The 16192-nt window shown below is 44.8% G+C and overlaps 1 protein-coding gene across 4 annotated transcripts in view; it reads left to right on the top strand.

Annotated features, from left to right (window-relative positions):
• Positions 1 to 16192, top strand: part of GCS2alpha (glucosidase 2 subunit alpha) — a 113773-nt gene that overhangs the window by 60249 nt on the left and 37332 nt on the right. For all 4 annotated transcript variants that reach the window (XM_055071687.2, XM_055071690.2, XM_055071688.1 and 1 more), the window contains 4 exons: positions 53 to 217; positions 4661 to 4873; positions 9765 to 9953; positions 15868 to 15964. In XM_055071687.2, coding sequence (XP_054927662.1) covers positions 53 to 217; positions 4661 to 4873; positions 9765 to 9953; positions 15868 to 15964 — 664 coding nt within the window. The remainder of the gene's footprint in view (positions 1 to 52; positions 218 to 4660; positions 4874 to 9764; positions 9954 to 15867; positions 15965 to 16192) is intronic.

The following is a 16192-nucleotide window of genomic DNA, read 5'->3' on the forward strand; positions in this document are numbered from 1 at the left end:
ACCTTGTCTTCTTTAGTGAAATTTAAGTTCACATCGATTATTTTGTGTGCAGATGTTCTCAGTGGCATACCACCAGAGCCGATGGAACTACAATGACCAAGACGATGTCCGCAGCGTGGATGCTGGTTTCGACGAGCACAACATTCCCTACGACGCGCTGTGGCTTGATATTGAGCACACAGATGGCAAGAAGTATTTCACGTGGGATCCATTCAAGGTAAAGACATCCTTCAGCAGCTATGCCTTTAATCACTCATTTTATGTACGTATGCATAGATATGTGCACACGCATTAGGGATTCTCAGACTGGCTGTTGTCATGCCCTCTGCTCCTGCAGACATCACTTTCAAGCTGAATAAGTACAACAAACACTTAATGCAATTTCTCGTAAGGCTAAGTTTAATCTGGAGCTCATGACTGTGGCATCTCTCATTGCCCTCTTGCTGCCCGAAACACTTTTTATCCAGCTCGATAAATGCATACGAAGTTAAAATAGATATCAAAATACTTAGTCATACGGTGTGTAAATACAGTCGAACCCACTTATAACGGTATTCAGGTGCCATTAAAATTCCATTGTTATAACCGATAATTCTTATAACCGGGTTGCGTGAAAAAATCAATAGGGGGTGGCAGAGCTGTTGTGAGAAAAGTATGATGGCGGAGAGGCCAGTGCCCCTCCCTGCCACATTCCTCCATCTGGCTGCTGATTCTGTCCACTCGTTTGACTGCTTTCTGGGCGCTCTGATTGCATGTAACAAGCTGTCGCTGTCTGCGTTAAAGAATGGCACTGCTATTCACTTTTTCACATCACTTTTTAAAAGGGACCTTTTAAAAGATTGCGAGAAGGGTGACATGGCAGTCTGTCAGCTTGAGAAATCCAGAAGAAACACTGAGGTGAGATCGCCACAAGCATCTTGCCATGTACTTCTCACTGACTTGCGCGAGAAAAACCCATGTCCGTCAGCCTTGCATGCTTTATGCAAAGCTTGCCAACATCCTTCTCCAAGGCATCCAGGTACTCCGTGGACGGTTCCTCGCGAAAACAAAGCCCCAGAGGGAGGGATTGAATCATCTGCTGGGCCTCCTATGAGGACACCGTTGAGGCAGCCTGTCCAACCGCGTCATCGCTGCCATCATCACCGTTGCTATCCGATGCAAGCACGTTCGCAACGATTGCGTCATCAGTTAGAAGCACTTAGTTTCCAAATCTGTAGCCGTGTGCTTTCTTTTCACCGGCAAGGTCGTGCATTGCTGATAAGCAAGCAGATCAGCCATCTTCCAATTCGGCAGCTAGTCAAACGAGGCTGAGAAACCATGTGGCCAGGAACGATTTCGACGCAACCAACAAAGACGAATGCGAGCGATTAAGCTGACTGAGGAGCCAGCTAGCAATCTGGGAGCAGCACAGTTGGCACGGTCCATTCGTGTTTCAAAGGGTAGTGCGGCATAGAGCTATGGGCACAGCCCATTCGTGTTCGGAAGAGTGGAAGGGCGATGGGAGAGAGGCACATGGAGAAGGCTGAAAAACGAGTTCTCGGTGGCTGTCAGGGCCATCGTTCAGTGGCTCGAATTTCTTGTTTTCTATTTTTCTTTTCAAGGATTTCCCATTTCTCGACCTTTCGGCACGGACACCCAGCAGCCAGACTTCGTCGTTATAACCGAGGCACTGTAGTAAGCAGGTTATTTCACCATGGAAAACATAAAAAAAGTTGATGGTGCAGCAGCTTCTCATTGTTATAACCGATATATTGTTAAAACCGGTATCGTTATAAGTGGGTTCGACTATCAAAATTTTCTAATACGAATACTTACCTTTGAATATTCAATAATGATATGCACATGCATTTATTAGGAAGTTGGGTTATGTTAATATGTTGGAACAACACAATTACTTTGTTAATAGTAAAAAATTTGACTAGTTAGTTGTTATACTAAAACACTGTATTTGGGTCATGTTAAGTTGGAAAATTGAAAAATTCCCAGTATGTTAATATGTTGGAACAACACAATTACTTTGTTAATAGTAAAAAATTTGACTAGTTAGTTGTTATACTAAAACACTGTATTTGGGTCATGTTAAGTTGGAAAATTGAAAAATTCCCAGTAGCAGTCTGCTCTTGCCAACCTCTGCCTTATTATACAACATCAAATGCCCGTGAACTTAGAAGCACTTGACCCTGTGCCAGCCGTCACTCATTACATCTGCTGTTAAGCAATAAGCTCAGGATTGAAGCTGGCTCTGCCAAAGATTGCACCCTCGCTGTCTGCAAGCCTGTGCCTCTTGCAACTGAGTGGCCCGCTTTCCTGCGAAGCTTAGACGTGCAGTGGCTAAGCATGCTTTGCAGGCAAAATTTTGCCAGAGGTGTTCAGATAAGGACAGACCTAGGGGGATCCCGACTATTTCTAGTTTTTAGTGAAAATTTTATATGAGATGGGAAAATGTCTCTGTAGAAAGGAATCAACTTTAGTCTTACGAAATGTAGCATCAATTTTTTGGAAAAAATACTAATTTTACTATAAGTGGAAAAACAAAAGTGTTTTAACAACTTGCAGATTCTGCAAGTTTGAAGGCCTATCACGCCAAAATTAACGCTTTGTACCTGGCCAGAATTTTTTGGTAAATCTAGGCTAGCACTGCTGGCCTACGGGAAGTGAAATTTGTCACCAACAGAATGTTTTTGAAAAATTGCCGAACTGCCAAAAGCAACGGCCTCTAACTGACCACGAAATCAGTTTTCTTTCTTTTTTGGCCAGTTTAGCTAAAACAATGAAGCTGAAAAATATTTCTCACAAATCTTGGAAAGTTTCTTGCAAACTAAGAAAGTGTGCAACTTCACCATGTATTTATATCATTATAAAATTTTAAAAAATGCCAAAATTACAAAAGTTGCAAGAATTGGAACAATTTAGTGACATTTTTAGAGCATTTTGTCAGCGAAGGAAGAGCAGGCATAGCCATCGGCTGCGCGGTCGGTGGTTGCAGTTTCTGTGTGCAGTGAGAGCTGTGAAACACTCCATTAAATTCCCTCGGTATCTGCAAGGCTGAAAAAAAAATGCTTGTCAGCATTGAAAGCATTGAAACGGAAAAACTAAAGTGCGACAAATCATTTGCCCGCCCGAAGGTATGCAGGCGCTGCAAGAAACTATGACGCCCCTGCCCGTAGCACCGTCACGCAGCAGGAACGCGTTTTGTGGCCAGTCTCCAGGGGCTGGTCTTCACCCCTCCCCATTCTAGCACCCTAGCATGGCTCGGAACGGGCGATTTTGTCTGTAAAATCAAACTTAGGGCCCTGAATTCGTCCGAAAAATTGGTCACGAGAATGCATTAGCTCTATGATGGTGCATTTATGGTGTCCGGAATATTCATCAGGTCTGAGTTTTGGAGTCCGGCGGCTGTAGTATGGAGTATGATCTTGTGCGACCGGAACAAGGAGCAGGTGGTGCCAAGTTATGGCGTGCTGTGCCGACACGTGATGCTCTCCGTGGCTTTGGCAGTTGGCACACTACCGGGACACCTTATGTGGTAATGGAGACAGATACACACACAGTGCAAAAATGGCACGCTGCAATAACAGCAATGCCTGGCTTCGGCCACTTGGGTTTCACCAGCTCACTACTCATTGGCGTCTTGTGTTTCAACAGTTCACAATACATAGATGTCAAAGACAGTTGAGTGTGCCAAATTTTTAGCGACTTTAGATCACACATTCTTTTCTTGTATTTTTTCCATAATGTATAAACGAGGCTCTGCTGTATATAGAACACAAAAAACAACACATATGGGCTACAGTAAAACCTCATGAGTTCGACCCGCGTTAGTTTGGAAGATTGGGTAACTTGAACTCCTCCTCTTGTCCCAGCAGGTGTATGCATTACCATATTTACTCAAATCTAACGTGCAGTTTTCTTCCCGATAAAACAGGTCCACAAATTGCATGCGCGTTAGAATCGAGTATGACCCTAAATCTGTGTTGCCATATCGCCATTGGCATTTCAAAATGGCCGCTTCATATGCGCTTCAAGCCTAGCTGTCGTAGCTTCCTCTATGTGCCGTAGTACATGTGCTTCGGTTAATCTACCGTTCGTGTTCCCGTTTTCTGCATTTGTTCTATTAGCATGGAAGTGCCAACTGTAAAGACATCACGATGCCACAAATTAAAAAAAAGTGATCACGTCTGCGGAGACGGGCGGAAATTGGGCCACACCACGTGCATTCGGAGTTCTCGAAACTTGCTTGCTGGACTAGCGCAAACAGGGGAGGCGTTTTACTTCAGCGGCGGCTGCATAGGCAAGGCCGTGCGGTCCCTATGTTGAAAGCGAGCTGTGATGGACAGTCTACGCATCTAGGTAGAGTGTAATATATTTGCACCGCGCTGTGTTCTCGTCACTTAGTTCACGTTGAAGTGAGAGGCCGCACAAAGGTCAATTCGCTCGCTCTTGCACGCACTTTCACTCCAGCGTTCTCGTAAAAAGTTTCCATGGTCGTTGAGCGAGATGTGTTCATGTTTGCTTGCGCGCATGTGACGCCATGCTTGTTAATTTAGTTAGAACTAACAAGGTTTTGCGGTAGTATACTACGGATTAAATGACATTATATGAGATTATCAACCTCATCAATCAATCAATGTCGTTGCCTGACGACATCTTTCCTTTTCAGTTCTCCCAGCCAGAGCAGATGATCCGCAACCTGACAGCCAAGGGCCGCCGCATGATCACCATCATCGACCCACACATCAAGCGCGAGTCTGGCTACCACATTCACTCGGAGGCCACTGAGCGGGGCTACTACGTCAAGAACAAAGATGGCGGAGACTTTGAGGGCTGGTGCTGGCCAGGCTCTTCGTCCTACCTGGACTTCCTCAACCCTGAGGTGAAGTGGGCTGGTTGTATGCAGCCATTTACATTTTTTTTTTTTACTTTTACACTGCTGCTGCTTCTTTCACTGTCTTGCACACTGAGTCGGGAGGTGGTAGAGAGCACACAGTAGGAGTGCGGGAGAAGAGATAGGAGATGTCAAAAGGCAGGCCTCGTTTAGGGGGGAGTTTAGCCACAATGTCCTCTTGAGCTGCCTGGGAGTCGCCACCATGCGCTCTTCCCGCATAAGCGTTGCAAAAGCTGCAGAACTTGCCTTTGTGCTCACGCGCAACAGTCTGGAGAGGGAGTAGAGAGAAGAATGGGTAGAAATGTATGCCCTACCCATCCAGTCGCCATCGATGGATTAGCAATACGAGTGAACAACTTACCGTGTTTACTCAAATCTGATGCACACTTTTTTTCCGATAGAACAGGTAAAAAATTATGTGCGCGTTAGTCACGTACGACTCTAAACCTGCTTTACCATAACGCCATGGGTATATTGAAATGGCTGCCTCGTAAGCACTTCGAGCCTAGCTTCCATAGCTTCCTCCGTGTGCTGTAGTATGTGTCCTTTGGTTAGTCCACCATCCATATTCCTGTTTTCTGCCTTTGCTCTATCAGCATGGAAGTGCCAATTGTGAAGACACGCCAAGTTCATCATGATGCGGGAATTAAAAGGAAAGTGATCACCTGTGTGGAGACGGACTGAAATCAGGCTGCATCAGGAGTGCCTGAAACTTGTGTGCAGGACTGGCACAAACAGGAGAGGCATTCTACTCTGGTGGTTGCTGCATACAGCGCCGCCACGCAGCCCCTATCTTGAAAGTGATCTGCGATTGGGACAGAGTCTATACGTCTAGGCGCACCACACTGTTCTCGTCGCCTTGTTCACATTGCAGTGAGAGGCAGCGCGAAGGTCAATTCACTTGCTACTGCTACCATACTTCCTCACTCCAGCATTTTGATAGCGAGTTTCCGTAGTCATTGAGTAAGACATGTTCATGTTTGCTTGTGCACACCTGACACCATGCTTGCTAATTTAGTTAGTAAGCGAATGTTAAAAAGCGTATACGGCCGATAAAACTACCATTTTTACTTCGTATAGCTGTCTGCTAATTCGCTATCGCAATTGATGCTTTGCTTTTCGGGTGAAACTGCGACTTCTTTATTTATCGCAACTTTAGTGCATTGGGAGTAAATCATTCTTTTTCCAAATGAGAGAATGTTGTATTTCTCTGTGAAAGAATGAGGTGCACGATATTGTAAAGGACTTTTCTTTCTTTAGGTAACGGCAAAGGGGTGTGCGTTAGAGTTAAGGGTGCGTTTGAATTGTGTAAATACGGTAACTACTCTGCTCATGGCAGTTTGCCTACATGGCACATAAGAAGGGCAATGCGATGTTATAAAGCATGTGTCGTTTAGTGTGCCTTAGATAAAGGAAAAGCTACTACTTCACACGGCAACATTTGAGGAATAAGTGTGTAAATGTTAATTGAAGGTACGGTTTGGTACGTTTCTGATGCTTCTGAAATATAAACATGGTTCAAATTTGTCCTGCAGAGAACTGATGCAGGGCATGCAAACACAAAGCCATAGTAAAGCACTGTAGTCATCAAGATAACATTACGCAAGCAGGCTGCCCGGTAAATGAACACTTCTGTACCCGATGCGGTATCTCAGTGTTTGTGTTGCTCGAGGTCACGGGTTCGACTCCGACTGCGGGGGCTGCATTTGGAGGGGGCAAAATACAAAGATGCTCATGTATTTATATTTAGGTGTGTACACGTAGCAGAACCCCAGGTGTTCAAAATTAATCTGGAGTCCTGCACTACAGCTTGCCAGATAATCAGATTGTAGTTGCAGTACGCATAAAGCACCATACTTAAAGTTTAACTTTTCTGCTGCAATGCAATGCGCCGTGAGAGGCAATGACATTCTTGCTGGCTATGAGCAATGGCTCAAAACAGTGCTTCATGCGAAAACTTGTTGCTGTGTGTTCTGTGTATTAGGTGGACAAACGCAAGTGGTGTGCGCAAGGGGAACATGACCTCGCCACTCTCCTATTGCACTGAAGCATTCCCTACCATCCACCCTCTCGTAAAAACTTAAGCATCCCCCATCAACGTCACTATGAATTGCTGCCCATTAAGGAAAACACTACAGAAAACTTTGCTTACATCGATTCCCATAGTGCATGTGATCTACATAATTTTTTTTCTATCAAGTACCGTATTTACTCATATGATGATCACACTTTTTCGTCAAAAAAAAAATACGTAAATTCAGGGGTGCAATCATTACGCGGGTTAAATTTTCTGCCAAAACAAAAAAATTTTTTTTCATCCTGCATTTGCTGCAGGATGACAACAGGTAAACAAACAGGTGGCTGCCTCTGTAACAGTGCGGGACACCGAAACAAAAATGGCGGCCAGCGGAGCAAGCTGAATGTGCCGAACGCGATTTTTTCTTCCTCTTGTCAGTACATTACGTGCATTGAAACAGTTTGTTTCGTATCAGTAATGAATAATATAGCTAATATTGGCAAGGTTGCGGCAATAGCGTAGCAGCCATGTCCACTATGAGGGGACAGAAACTGAGATGGATGCGCTTAGCTGCCATTGACATGGAAACACATAGCGGGTCTGCTGTGAAAACTCCAGCATTTGTCTTCACTACTATCTTAATAAGGCACGTTTCCGCTAAGGGTGGGTGAATTATGTCTTAGCGGTGTTACAAGCGACGGCATATGAATATGATACACTTCTAATGTATCAATGTAAACGTGGCTACTATAGTTGCCACTCGCAATTTGTTGCGTGCCCACGAGTGCAGACAAGAGGAGTCAAAAGGTGCCTTTTTTGTTGTTGTTGACCACAACCATTATAAAGCCTACAAATAATAAAGCCAAGGCAAGTATGGTTGTAGATCTTTTTTTTTTGTGTGTGTGCAAGCGCAGAGAGTGATGACAGGAACGAAATGGGGCATCCGCTTAAGAATCTGGTGCATGCAGACCGTTTGGTATGTCTTGAAGAGCCATGCGCGTAGCATTCAACAGCATTCGACAGATGGTAAGCGCGATCATCACCAGCTAGACTTAGCATACAAGTTCGGGGTGCGATCGTTACAGCGTAAAGAAAAAAAATTTAATTTTGATGACAAAATTCAGGGGTGCGATCATTGGGCGTGTGCGATCATTATGCAAGCAAATACGCTAGTCATTAAAAAATCATTGCATGGTCCTCGGAGCCTCTGTGCATGTGTAACCAATAGGCCCGTTGGGGCCTGGCTGCAGGAATTGTGAGATTGGAAGGTCTCAGGTACATGCCACCAGCAAAACGTTTTGCTGTTTTTCACACTCTGCACTGCTGAGTGGCGACAGCTGTGCTCTATCATAACATTCAGGAATGTCATACTCTTCAGATTCCCATTTTGGATAGCATAGGATTGCTCATAACACAGGAACACACAGGATTACACAGTCATACGCAGCAACAGCTATTTGCTGTTGTGTGGTTCAGAGGGTCATTTTCCTTGATGCAGTGATTGTCTGCTGTTTTGTTTTTTCTTATATGTGATTTTGTTACATTATCTGCTGCTAGGGTATTTCCTCTTCTGTTGCTGTGCCATTCTGTTACGCTTTCAAGCCTTTGCAGTATTTCATTTTAGAACATGCCATTTCCATGTTTCTGTAGAAACTCTGAGCTATTTTTAAGCATGAATATACAGTAGAATCTTGGTGATATAATCACACCTAATACGATTTTCAGGACGATACAAATTTTTCAAAAGTCGCGGCCCGCATTCATTAACTTAAAAAGTACCAAGTTTCTCATGTTGTGAACTGCCTGTGGCGTGCAGTGGATGATGCAAACAATTCAGCTGTCACGCAATCCCAGGCGAGTAGGCCCCAGCTACATGGAGTAAGGTTTGTAGTTTTTTCAGTGTCGCAAGCGCTCGGGCAAAGATCTCACTTGATGACCAAGAACACTCACTGTGACAGTGCGAGCGAATGCTTTGCACTGTGCCTCGGAAACTTGAGATTACGCAACCATCAACACTGGACTCGAGGACGCAAAATGCACATCAAGGCACCAAGCATCTTGGCAGGACCTTTGCACTTGCCGAAGGTTACCTCCAAGATAAGTTGTGCGGCCTGCATGCCACGTGCAGCTACAGCAAGGACAGAGGAGCCGCACGTGCTAGGGAAAGAAGGCGGATAGGCGTGCATCCCCTGCCCCCTCCCCCTTCTAACACATGCTTCAGCACGTTACTACTTGCTCACCTCTTCCCCACCCTTCTTGCGCTGAAGGGGTGGTTCATTCTTTTATTTTATTTTTATTTATAGATACTGCGATCTGAAATCAGATCATAGCAGCGTTTTTCCGAGCACTCTGAGCTGCCGTACACCCTGCGGCCTCCGTAAGTTGTTACACAACAAATGGCACAGCAGTGTTTCCGGCATACTGTACCTTGGCACATGCACTTAAACTGTTTTTGCCGCTCGATCTTTTTGTGCTTAAGGACACTTGCAAAAATCTTTTACCTTTCTCTACATTTTTATAGTTTTCTGCTAGATTTACCAGCTCAAGTACATGTTTGAAATGGCCAAAAGCTTTGCTGAATCATAACCATGTCACAAAATCACTTTGTTAAATCATGAGAAAGAAGCAGTTTTCAATGGAACTAAGATTGGGAAATAAAAATAGTGTGTTACATCATGAATTTTGTTAAATCGAGGTTCGTTATATCGTGGTTTGACTGTGTATTGGACACATCCCACACTCTTCCTAATATGTGTTGCAGGCCCCTTAGAGGTTTTAAAACTGATTTTGCAGGTTTACTGTACCTGGGCAGAGCGAGGGCCCAAAGTCTGCCAATGCTTCATTGTTTGTGCTCTTTGACAGGTGCGACAGTGGTGGGCCAGCAAGTTTGCCCTCGACCAGTACAGGGGCTCGACAGAGCACCTGTTCACGTGGAACGACATGAATGAGCCCTCGGTGTTTAACGGACCTGAGGTGACCATGCACAAGGATTGCGTGCACACAGGTGGATGGGAGCACCGTGACATTCACAACATGTATGGTATGTTCCTGGTAAGTGCCTTGTCTTGCAGTTATGTATGGTACAGTAAAACCTTGTTGATTTGGCACTCCATGTTTAATCAGTACACCATTGAATGTCACTGTCAAACATATAAGTGTAAGGTGCAGGATAAGCATTAAGAAGCTACGGATTCTTGAAGCTCTTAAAGTGCTTGAGCACTAATGTTAGCTACAGTCCAGTAGTTCAGACTCGATGGGGACCACCTGAAAGTCTGAATAATCAGGAGTTGGAAAATAAGTGAATTTATAGCATAAGGGGCCAACAAAGCTTGTCAAGGGCTGCACTCGTGTAAGAGCTGCACCCCCAAATTGGCAGCCAAAATTAAAAAAAACACACACATACACACAGAGAGGAAGAAAAGCAAGTACACACTTCGATTTGAGCTAGTGTGGCGAACCGTACAGTCGCTGACCGATAAATGGGACATTCATAATCCGAACATGCTCGGTAATTTGGACAGCTCCGCGGCACTGCTAACGGCCCCATAGACTTAATGTGTAAAGACAACCAATATTTCGGGCAGCCACCAGCTCTACATTCGATTGTCCGGACTCCAATTGTCCGTGGCTATAGCATACGCCGATTCTGCTGCCATAATCTCCTCTGGCAACCTCGACGAGACACCAAGTATGTCCTCAGAGATACGAGACATCAAGTATGGCCTCTGAGATTACACATTAAATGGTAGTTGCTGAAGTCTTGCCTTGGTCGCAGCACTGCACCTCATAGATATAAATGCAAATGCCGTTCTTGGAGGCTTTGCCTGAATTGTGAGGTCGCATCAACATAGCGATCATCATATCCTATTCTGGCACCACCGCACGTGGCCCACTCTTGTTTGTTGAATTTGCCGGACAGCGTTCAGTAATTCTGTGCTTGTTTGTTTAGTTTGCATTCCAGACAGCGCTCTGCTGGCTTTCTTGTGAAGTTATCGACAGTCTGCCTTAAATGGCACCAACGATGCCTTGCAGCCCAACTCCGAACGAGTCTTGATTTGCAGTCCAAATGAGCCCAACTCTGCAACTGAAGAGCCTGAACTGCCGTGTACCATAACGAGCTCAAATGCGGGCGTCGTTAATGACCTGCTAGGCTGCGGTGTGCCAATTCCTGCCGCCGTTACATTGAAGACTTTGCAGATGTCAACAGTGCGGTGTCATCTCTACAGGGAACGTAAATGCCCTGGGTAGCCTAAATTCTAGGTCGTCGACTGTATCTTTGTGCACAGCTACTAGATGGCGGCAGCTGCCCTTTCTGGATCCTAGTGCACAGTGATACAATGAACAATGTTACATTCAAGGTAAAGGTTATACAGTCGAACACCTTTGTAACGAAATGCTTGGAGCCTCTGAAATCATTCATTATACAGGTCACATTGTTGTAAAGGTCGCGCATTGTGCAGTTAAAAAAGAGCCGAGAATGAGTTATTCCTTCGTTATACACTCGAACCCACTTACGATGCCGGTTTTAACAACATACCTGTTATAACTGTGAGAAGCTACTGCACCATCAGCTTTTGTATTTCTTTTATATTGATATAACCCACTTACTATAATGCCCTCGTGCTGCATTATCGGTTATAACGAAGTCTGGCTACTGGGCGTCCGTGTGGAATGGTAATGAAATGTGAAATCCTTGAAAAGAAAAAACAGAAATTTGGGCCGCTGCCCGATGGCCTGCCGCCCTTACAGCCCCCACGCGCTCATATTCCAGCTTTCTCCGTATCGCCAGCCTTGCATCGCCCCCCTTCCACCCTTCCGAACACGAATGGGCTGCGCCCATAGCTCTATGCCGCGCCACCCTCCAAAACACTAATGGAGCGCGCCAACTGTGCTGCCCCCAGATTACTCACTGGTCCCTCATTCTGTGCAGTTCTGCAAATGGATTAGGTTGCTCACGCTAGTCTTTGTTGGTTGCGTCAGTCATTTCTGGCCACGTGGTTTCTCAGCGTCATTCCACTGCCCCTGAAATAGAAGATGGATGATTTGCCCGCTGATCATCAGCAATGCATAATGTTGTCGGTGAAAAGAAAGTACACCGCTATAGATTTGGAAACTAAGTGCTTCTAACCGATGAGGTGATCATTGCAAACGTTCTTGCGTCGGATAACGATGACGACGACTACTGCAGCGATGACACGGTAGAGCAGGCTGGCTCACTGTTGTCCTCACAGGAGGCCCGGCAGACGATTTAGTCCCTCCGGGGCTTATTTCTGCGAGGAACCTTTCGTTGCACTACGTGGAGCACCTGGATGCTTTGTAGAAGGATACCAGCGAGCTCCGCATAAAATAAGCAAGGCCAATGGACATGTGGTTTTCTTGTGCAAGCCAGTGAGAAGTATGTGCGTGGAGAGATGCTTGTGGCGATCTTGCCCCAGCATTTCTTCAGGATTTCTCAAGCTGACAGGCAGCCGCGGCAACCTTCTTGCATTTTTTAAGAGGCCCCTTTTGGGGCCACTAATGCGATGCCTCAGCGGAGCTCGCATATTGCTTGCTGCTCGTGACCCCTTTTTGCAGTTGTTATAGCAGCGCCATTCTTGAACGCCGAAAGCTGCAGCTTGTTACACATGTTCGCAGTGCGCAGGAAGCAGAGTTGAACGGTTAAGTGAGTGAACAGCCGAATGGAGGAGTGTGGTGGGGAAGGGCACTGCCCGCCCCCCATTATAGTTTTCTCACAACAGCTCTGCCATCCCCCTATTTTGACTTTTTTCATGCAACCCGGTTATAACAAAGGAATTTTCGTGGCTCTTGAATATTGCTGTAGTGGGTTCAACTGTACAGAGAAAACACGGGGAAGGCGGCAGATGGAAATTCAAATGGCGGCTCCTGCTTTTACATTGTTCTAGTTTTGCTCTTCAACTGTACATGTCATTTCTTTGTAGAGGCGCTCGACTGTAGTGTGCTCTGAGCAGCATGTAAGGGTGCAGCCACCCACAACAGTGGCATTTACAAGAAATACTTACATCACTGGTTGCTACAGAAAGAGAAGCTTGCCGCGATAAATAGAATGTGGAAGACTTTCGGCATGGTTAATATGGGTGCGAAGGGACCACAGGAGATTACACGTGGGTAGAAAAATTGCACCAGAAAGAGATGACCCTGTGCAAGAGCCATCACCTCGTCATAAAAAAGAGTAGGGCCTTTCAGTGAGTGTATACAATATGCTGGCTATGCATACGTTCAATCTGCTGGAAACATAAACTCGATAGAACTCACCTGGTAACATCTCGTAATGACCTGACCTTGGGCTGTGCTAATCTTCATCACCTCAAATGTTGGATGTCGCGCTGGAATTGCCTTAAAATCTGTCATTGGGATTCACTAGTATCTTAGTTTGTCAAGGTTACTCTGGAACTGCTCCAGAAATGTAAAAAAAAATACCATTAGAATTTTTACCGTATCTACTCGCATAATGATCACACTTTTTTGTCAAAAAAATTGACGGTAATTTAGGAGTGCGATCATTACGCGGGTTAAATTTCCCACGCAAAGAAAAAAAAAAATAGTACCTGACAGCACAACTCTGGGCCGTCCAGCAAGCTGAGGAAGCCACTTCGAGACAAGGTCTCGGAACCGCTTGATAGTAAAATATTTAGCGCGCACAATTGACAAGGACACAGTGAAGGGGGACACACGAGTGCTCCCCCTTCACTGTGTCCTTGTCAATTGTGCGCGCTAAATGTTTTATTATGAATTCGTACCAACTCGCCCAATTATCAGTTCTGCTGCAGTTCTCGGAACCGCGTCCATGATGGTTGCCCAGACCCACTAAAAGGACGCCGGACTCGAATCATTGATTTGAAAATAAAGTTTACATTCTTCATCTGGCCTTGGCTGTGGGATGACAACAGGTCGACAAACAGGTGGCTGCCGCTGTAACAGTGCGGGACACTAAAGCAAAAATGGCGGCCGGCGGAGCAAGCCGAACTGGCCGAACGCAATTATTTTTTTCTTTTCGTGAGTACATTACGTGCATTGAAACAATTTCTTCCGTATCAGTAATGAATAATATCATTAATATGGACTAGTCTGTGGCAATAACTTAACCATGTCCACTTTGAGGGGACAAAAGCAGAGATGTGCGTGCTTAGCTGCCAGTGACGTAGAAACACATGGCGGGTATGCTGCGCAAACTGCGGCATTGGTCTTCACTACTATCCTAATACACGTTTCTGCTAAGTGTGGGCGAATATCTTAGCTGTGTTACAAACGTCGGTGTATGAATAAGGTACACTTCTAACGTATCAGTGTAAACGTGGCTACTATCGTTGCCGCTCGTGGTTTGTTGCGTGCCCACGAGTGCCAACGAGAAGAAACGAAAGGCGCCTTTTTGTTGTTGTTGACCACAACCATTATAAAGCCTACACATAAAGCCAAGGCCTTCTTTCTTTTTTTTTTTTTTTTATACATCGGAGTGTGAAAAGTGGAAAGGACTAAAATGGGGCGTCTGCTTAAGAATGTTTGGTGCGTGCAGACTGCTTGGTATGTCTTGAAGAGTCGTTCGCGTTGCATTCGACAGATGGTAAGTGCAATCATCATTAGCTAGACTTGGCATATGATGTATCGCTGCAGCAAGTTTGGGGTGCGATCATTACACGGGAAAGAAAAAAAATCAGATTTTGATGACAAAATTTAGGGGTGCGATCATTATGCGAGTGCGATCATTGTGCAAGCAAATACGGTATATTTGTCGCAAGTTGCTCCAACGCTGCTTCAGATTTGCCATTGGGATTCACTACAGTAGACTTCATAATTTGAGCTTGACAGGAGTGACAGAATCGATTGAATGATCTGGCAGGCCGAATTAAAAGAGGGATAGAAGAAACATCCAAACGTACCAGTGCTTCATTTGGCAGGATTTGCCTTATTCTAATGATCACCCAAAACTAACGCACACCCACTTATTTATGAAGTAATTATTATAGTTTCACAGTAAAAAGCAAGGTACACCCAAATCCACCATACACCAGATCTTATAACACACACTAAAAACATAACATGCCTCTGAATCTGGCAATCACAAGTAAGTTGAAAGCTGGGGCTGTACTCAGAAACGTTCGCCTTCTGCTACAATTTCGCCACCGTCATAGTCGCGTTCAACAAATCAAGCTACTGCTTACCTGTGACATCAGCGTGCACTACCAACACGCGCTGTCGAATGTTTCACATTGCATGAGAGCACACCGTGCGAGTGCAGAGCGACTCGGGTGTGTTGCTGTTGAGTGCAGTGGCCGCAGTACGGGTTCTGCGCACTGACTACAGTTGGTTATGGCCGCTTTAGGTAAAATAAATTTAATAAGAAAGTCTGAGATGTATTACTTTATATGAATCAACAAATGTCGTGTGAAACAGTGTGTATAAGATTCCACCAAAAAGGCTGCTATAAACTACCGCCTATCTTATCTCTACTACACTCCACCAGCAACCAAACGCCATAAGACGTGTTGACTTAATCAATATGCGTCGAGAGCACCCATCGACACCATGACGTTAAAATGACGTACGCTGGAACTATCAGATGCCACTGTTCATTTTCTGGTTTTCCAGTTTTGCTAAAACAGCCAATCTGTGTGCGCAGTTAGCAGAGGCATGGCCAAGGCGATAGTTTCATGGAAGGCGAACATTTCAGAATACAGGCCCTGTAGTTTTCTTTTACACAATAAAAGATTTGCTGTTTAGTTTGTCAAAAGTTGCTTTAGAACTGCTTTAAATCTGCTGTTAAAGTTAACTATTAGTTTATTTTGTTTAGTGTAGTTCAAGTATACTCTTGCACCCTGCATCAACACGTGGTATATCATACAGGAGTGACCAGGCAAAGGGCGGAGGGTAGTTGGGCATCCCTGGTTCTTAGTACTGTAGTGGTTTTAAATGTATTTTATTCAAACTAACAGGCCTCTTTTGCTTTCAGCCAATGTCTACCTACATGGGCCATCTATTGCGTTCGGGCCACAAGCTGAGGCCTTTCATCCTGTCACGTTCTTTCTTCATCGGGTCACAGCGTTATGGTCAGTTATGGAAAATTCTTGTCCTGTTTGTTTACTTGAACATGTTTTGTTCTCCACTGTTCATAATTTTCTTATTACTAAGTGCCTGTGTTTTGAAGAAATTGTTTATGATCTCATGTTGTTTATCCATGATTGTAGTTGTAGTCAATTTATTTATTTATTTATTTATTTACATATACTGCAGCCCAATATAGGGCTATAGCAGGAGTGGGAACATTATACATTACT

Source organism: Dermacentor andersoni, chromosome 7, assembly GCF_023375885.2.
Source record: "Dermacentor andersoni chromosome 7, qqDerAnde1_hic_scaffold, whole genome shotgun sequence".
NCBI lineage: Eukaryota > Metazoa > Arthropoda > Arachnida > Ixodida > Ixodidae > Dermacentor > Dermacentor andersoni.